Source organism: Centruroides sculpturatus, unplaced genomic scaffold (genome assembly GCF_000671375.1).
Source record: "Centruroides sculpturatus isolate CEXI.00-Female unplaced genomic scaffold, Cexi_2.0 scaffold19, whole genome shotgun sequence".
NCBI classification, from domain to species: domain Eukaryota; kingdom Metazoa; phylum Arthropoda; class Arachnida; order Scorpiones; family Buthidae; genus Centruroides; species Centruroides sculpturatus.
Window position 1 is genome coordinate 387,429 of NW_019386694.1, and position 7,418 is coordinate 394,846.

At 30.5% G+C, this 7,418-nt stretch overlaps 1 protein-coding gene across 1 annotated transcript in view; it reads right to left on the reverse strand.

The window, feature by feature from the left end:
* Nucleotides 1-6,432: 6,432 nt before the first annotated feature.
* Nucleotides 6,433-7,418, reverse strand: part of LOC111615589 — a 49,044-nt gene continuing 48,058 nt past the window's right edge. Inside the window, exon 8 of the mRNA XM_023356995.1 lies at nucleotides 6,433-7,413. Within this exon, the coding sequence (XP_023212763.1) occupies nucleotides 6,433-7,413 (981 nt within the window). The remainder of the gene's footprint in view (nucleotides 7,414-7,418) is intronic.

The window sequence follows — 7,418 nt, forward strand, 5'->3', positions numbered from 1 at the left end:
CGGAAGTTGTTATATATTTAATGACGAAATGGAAGGTGAAAAGTCAAATGGCAAGTCTGGAATACGTTTAAAATTGTGTCCAGAATCATCAGTGCCTGAATCGAGCTGTGGCAACCGAACGTGATATATATAAAAGGAATCCTTTTAACTGGTCACGAATGATTAATAAAAGGTTATTAGAACTGTTAGTTTAGAAAGGACCCGTTTCCCCTCAACATAGGAAGTTTTTTAAAGAAAACAATGGCGAATTTTTGCGTCATATATAATCAAACTCTAAGTATTGACTTTGCTCCTCAAATGTCACTACAGAGTATAAACGAACTGTATCTTAATTTCTTTTTACTTTGTAGTACCAGTTGGCTGAGCAGAGTCACAATATATTTCATATCACAACTCTAATACTTGGCTAGTTATTTATCACATTTAAATCTAAAACTTTCCTAGCCATTTTCATACGCACATGTCTAAAAATGTATGTGAATATTTCCAGATGCAAATAAATGACCATACTCCCAGTTGAAATTAAATGTGAATTTAATGTTTCAACCTTAGGTAGGTAGGGTGACANAATTAAAATAACTTGACCTTCGGTCCGAACCGGAAGTTGTTATATATTTAATGACGAAATGGAAGGTGAAAAGTCAAATGGCACGTCTGGAATTCGTTTAAAATTGTGTCCAGAATCATCAGTGCCTGAATCGAGCTGTGGCAACCGAACGTGATATATATAAAAGGAATCGTTTTAACTGGTCACGAATGATTAATAAAAGGTTATTAGAACTGATAGTTTAGAAAGGACCTGTTTCCCCTCAACATAGGAAGTTTTTTAAAGAAAACAATGGCGAATTTTTGCGTCATATATAATCAAACTCTAAGTATTGACTTTGCTACTCAAATGTCACTACAGAGTATAAACGAACTGTATCTTAATCTCTTTTTACTTTGTAGTACCAGTTGGCTGAGCAGAGTCACAATATATTTCATATCACAACTCTAATACTTGGCTAGTTATTTATCACATTTAAATCTAAAACTTTCCTAGCCATTTTCATACGCACATGTCTAAAAATGTATATGAATATTTCCAGATGCAAATAAATGACCATACTCCCAGTTGAAATTAAATGTGAATTTAATGTTTCAACCTTAGGTAGGTAGGGTGACAAGACGTTTCCGATTTTGCAATGTTTTAATATTTGATTGTAAAATTAATTTTTCAATAGCGCAGTTTTATTAACAAGTAAATATAATATCACGAAATTATAGATAAAAAAATTCAAATCTTTTAAAAAACAACCAAACTTCAATCACTTTTAGACTCCATTCTGTTTGTTATAAAAGTGAAGCGTTTCAAATTTCTTTTTTTAAAGTTTATATTCTAAATTTGATGAATAAAGTTAAAATATGCCATTTTCTAAAATATTTCAAAATGCAGCTTAAGTAATATTTTTACTTCAAGCATGAACGTCACCTGGTAACTGACGTCACATCAACGTAAAGACGATCACCGATCCGAAATCGATACAACGCTTATTCTATAGCCAATATTTGCTCAAAGTGAGTAGCCTAAACCTTCCCGAAAAACATAAATTAAATGTATATGTAATATTGCATTTGCGATATGTATGTTAAACATAAATGCATTATGTATGTTAAACATATAAGAATTACTTCCCAATATAATTGGATGCATCAATTTAGAAAGAAAACAAATCGATTGAATTTTATAAACCTATTAAAATTACATGCCATTCTTCTTTATTGCTTACCGTATTTAACTTTTAATGGAACAATAATTTATGGCATTTCTAATTTCCATTAAAGGTATTCTTAGTTTTCGTAATTATGCTTATCTAAGGGAGAAACATCTATACTTATCCTAGAAGCTGCACAGCACTTCAACTGATTGCATAAAGCAGACAACTTTTCTCTGCGGTAATTTTCCGTTTTAAATACAACGCAGACTGTTCTTACATCAAAGATTATCACAATTATCCAAGAAGACATGATACGAACCTCATCGAGCATTAGCTCTACTATTGTAAGTTTTAAACATGAAATATGTCTAAAATGTTTTCTGTCACCAATTACCTCAATGTCAATGATATACGGACGGAATTTCTTCAATCCCTGTTCATGCGTCATAGAAAACAAAAATTATTTGCACAAACTTCTAAAGAGATTTTACTTATTTTTGATTTATTTGTAGCGTTGAAGTTGGAATATGGATGACTGTAATGACTGGAGGGTTAACATACTTCAGTTTCTTTATTGTCTTGATTATTGTTACGTTAACGTCGGCATTCCAGAACGTATAAAAAAAACTGTACATGTTAACAAAAGGTAACGCAAATTTAAAATTGGAATTGGAAGAAATAATGGCACAGCACCATGAAATTTGGTCATTCACCAATCAACTCAACGGACCATTCAATTATGTATTAACGATTTTCTACGCTGCTTTATTAACAGAAACGTGTTTACTTTATTTTATTGCCATATTCTCGAAAGTTAAATTCGCATTGAAACTCTTTATTTTAATGATTTGTGCTGTAATAACTATTGTATGTATCTTATTTGGATTTTTGATGGCTGTTTTTACATCGAAAGTAAGAATTTTATTAAAATGAAAATAAGTTCGTTTATGGATTTTATCAAATGTTTCGCTTTGTTTTTCTTTTTCAGATGCAAACATCCTTTCAAGATATAAGAAGATTTGCTGATTGCAATTTCAGTTTAGAACAGAAATTAAAGGTGAAGCATTTTAATTAAATTTAATTTTTTTAAATTTGTTCTTTTTATATAAATAAATGTTAATTTTGTGTAAAATTTAAATAAAGTAATAAGAATCAATTATTGTGCAGATGTTGAATTTTATGAAGAGATTTGGTAAAGTGTCTCTATGTTTATCCATGAATAATTACTTCAACGTTACCAAGATGTTTCCGATTAAAGTATTTTTAACTGCATTTTATAATATTAATTGTGGAAATCTTATATTTATATATATAATTTTTTGAAATTTTTCAGATGGCGAGATCTCTTCATTCTGTATTTTCAGGACTTCTGAACCTCAGAACAGCTTTAAAACCTAAAAATTAATATGTTTTTTTTTTTTTATAAATTTTAATTCTGAAATAAATATATTTAGTAAAATAATATATCGCTTTTCGCTTTTAATATCTTAATGCTATTTAATAGTTATTGAAAATCAACAAGACACGTAAATATACATACGGCCTTATCACAACAGTAAATGAGATTATTTAATAATTTGTTTAATGATTATTATCACTTTAACTATAAGAATTTTTAATAAACTGCGGCTTCTTTAATATGTACGTACTGTAGTATGTATATTTTTAAAATGTCAAAGTTCAATCATATAAAATATATTATATGTTAGATTATGTTATAAGAGCCATATTTAAAATCAATAAAATTATGAATTTTTTATATAAATAACATTCATTTGCATGTCTTACATTTACTTGTGGTTCCGTTAACAATTAAAACAATGGTGTATGTATCGCTCTAAGATTAACGATAGAGAATAAAGGCCCAAGCACAATGAAAATTAAGAAAAAACTAAAATTTTGTTCTTATATTATTTACTGTAACCATTCACAATGAGTTATATTGTAAGTTAAAGTTTATCAACTAATTGAGTTTGTAAACTTTTAAAGTTTTCAAACTTCAAGATTTTATGCATTATGCGTGATTTTACTTGATTTCTTGTTTTAAAACAATTATCAATCCTCGAAATATTGGAATTACAACTGGTGAATTTTTCTCTGGTTTATCGAATGATTCACTTTATCATCTGTTGCAGGCAGTTTCGTTTTCTGATGCAAAACAACTAACATATATTCTTCGGTGTTATTTATATCGATAATGCTCAGCTGTATTATCGTTTGTCATGCAAATATGAATATTTTTCATCGCTGATCACTCGATTCTAAACCCTTCTCCTCCTGAGACGTCTATGAAAATGACCAGGGAAATCCAACACTAGCTGTTCTCTAGGTCATCCAGCTGTAAACACCATGACTGATCGGTGTCAAATTTGGCAGAGAGGCGAGACAATGGAAAATAAAGTTTGAAGCTTTTTCTTTAAAATTAATGCATTTCTTTCGGTTTTTTTCAGTCTTAAGTATTTTTTTTTTCTTAATTAAAATTCTATAAAAATGGCGGGCTCAAAAGGGGTTAAAAAAGTAATTAAATTTCATTTTTAATTAGCGTGAGCGTGAGCGTAAGCGTCAAAGTGATCTAACTTAGCAATGAGTCTCCGAGACATAGTCTTGTCACAAATACGGCTTTGAAATTTTATTAGTTAGTTGTACATTTAAAATTTAAAACGAAATATTAGAGTTTGGAAGTTCATTTGTTTAAATGTTTTATCTTTTGAAGAAAGGTTCGAATTTGATCGCCATTTTGTTAACTGAAGGAAAAAATAGAACTCACTGCATATTAAGATTAAATAATTATTAAATAAAAATTATCTGAATGTGTAGCAGACATTACTTAGTGAAAAACATGAGACCACGGCAAAGCACTGCAGTTATTTGCAAGATCAAATCTTGCATATTTAGCAAATTCTGATTTTTCATTACAAGAGACTCGACAGTTAGTTTTAACTAATGTCAATGAAATAACTTATGTCAGCAGCATACATCTGTAACTAAAAGAAATGTAAGTAGTAAAATAATAAGAAACTTTCATCGACCACCTGAGATGCAACCAGCATCTCAAATGCAACATCCTCAATATTCCTTTGCTTTTGATACCGGACTGGTTTTCACTTCTGGGATCTATTATGAGTTGTATCGTTAAGTTAACGAATACGATAAAAAAAAACTAGTTTTTATCGAAACCACGGTATTGGCGTTTAATCAGCTGTGAAAATGCTAAGTCGTACGTTTTATTTTCGAATCTGACAGTCACGTGCGATAACTAAGCTTTTGTTATCGATCATTCTCGATTTTAAGGGAGAGAAAATTAGCATTAGACGTCATGAATTTCGGTTTCTCGTCTTCGAGATAATGCTTTTCGGCTGAATGATCCGCATTTTAAAGAACTTTGTTTTCTATCGGAGCCATTACTATTACATTTATGCAAGGAATTACGAAAAAAGCTAGAACAGAGTTGAATTTACAAGTAAGCTATAAGCCAGGGGTGTCCAGTTTCAAGTTAGCTGAAAAATTTTTACAAAGTAAAATAAAAAATTGACGTCAAATTTTGTAATAAATTATTTTCACAAACCAATAAAATATATTTTTACATTAAATTGTGTGTAGTATTTAATTATATTAATAATTAATATTGTGTGCATTACATTTCTAGTTATTTCTTATTTTTAATATATAATGTAATATTGAATTAATTCAATATTTTGACAGATGATGGAAATGATCATGGAATACTTTATGCTTTAGCTGTAAATATAAAGAATAAAAAATCTGAATTGATATCATTTTATGGAATAATAATGAAATGTTTGTAATATCTTTTCGGATTAGCACGTCGATATAGGATTGGCATATTGGAATAGGTTATGATATGTGTTGTTTTCTAATTATAACCGATAAAAGGAACAAAGTTTAAAACAGGCAAGTATGAATAAACATGCAAGTATGAAATGCATAACATTAAATAAACATCTAATACAAAGCCTATTTATTTATTTATTTTTAATTAACATACTGGTACAAAATTCCCTAATGAAGAAATAAATTTTCATTTTCATAAAGGGGATGAAGACTCGGGACTACTCATTGGTATTGCCCGAGTGTGAAGAAGAGTAGAGGAAAGATAGTTAAGGAAAGAGGCGAAGGGAAAAGAGTAAAGAGAGATAGGAAAGGGGATGAAAAAGGAAAGTTTCATGGGCGCCTAGCCTGTTTTATTAAGAATCAAATGAAACATACAGATACGTCTCCTGACCATCAGATACAGACAATAATTGCAATATTTAAAGTATGTACAATTGAAGACAGTTTGATTACACGTAGTTTGAAAAATTTTAACCGAAAAAACAGAAGAACATAAAATCAAATCAATATTTTGAACAAATACAGTTCTTACCTGTCAGTATACAGACGATAAATAAACTTTTAACAAAATATTTTAAGGAAAAATGATTATACATAGAATGATCAAATTTACTAATCGAAAATACAATAGTAATTAGACAACATTAATTAATGTATTAATCAAATATGGCTCCTCGCCATCAAAAAACATAAATTATACATTGATGAAATCTGAATCTTACAGTTATCACCGAAAGTAAAGTATTACAATAAATTAACTTAAAGTACATATCGAAAAGGTTATAACAAATACGGCTTTTCGCCGTCTAGTAAAAAATAATTAGAAACAAATGTAGGAGCAACTAAACCATGTAGATCGATATAGGGTGTAGAGACAAGAACACTAATGTGTTCTTTGAAAGTTCGTCTCAAGCGCTTTAGTCTTCTTAATAAAAGTTTGAAGTTCATAAAAAAGTTCTTTTTCAGTTACGAGATGGTGTAGTTCGCATGGCCAATTGAACCCGTGTTGCAATGTTTGTTGAATTAAAGAGCTTCTTTCTCTGTTATAGTTGCTGCAGTAGAAAATCAAGTGATCGACATCTTGGACCGATGCACCATCGCAACTGCATGTTTCTTCGTCGGAAAGACCGAATCGATGAAGGTAGTGCTTCAGATTCCCATGTCCGGTGAATGTCTGTGTCATGATGTAACCAATATTCAAATGTTTCATGGCAAGGCTCTGTTGAATACATGGGAAAAATTTAAAGGTGATTCTTCCTGTATCACCATTTTCCCAATCCACTTGCCACAGCTGAAGGGCAGTTTGTTGAATCAGATCCTTGATGTTTTTCTTGGTAAGAGCAGTATAGATGATCTCACCATTCTCATTAGCATGCTTTTTCGCTAGTCTATCTGCTTCTTCATTTCCCTGCACCCCGCTGTGGCCTTTAACCCAAGCGAAGCTGATTTTATAGTTGTGTATATTCTTCAACTTATTCCGGATGTTATTTATCATATCGCAATCAAAATAGTCACTGTTGATACGACGAAGTGAGGTTTGGCTATCCGTACATATACGTAGATGTCCTTTGTAGTCTTTCAATGTGTAAATGTAAGAGATAGCTTGAAATATAGCGTACAATTCGGCATCAGGAACAGAGCAATAGCTGGCTAGTTTAAAGCCGGCTTCATGTTTGAAGTTTGCATTGCCATGTTTAAAATGAATAAAAGATGCTCCTACATTTCTGTTGTTTTTGGAACCATCCGTAAAGATAAAGTTAGTAGGGTATGGTTCTGCATTAATATCAGTGATGTCAGCCTTGTAGTTATTTGTTGGGTGAACGTATTTAGATTTCTCTTTGATTATTCCATTATTGACAAAGGTCTGTA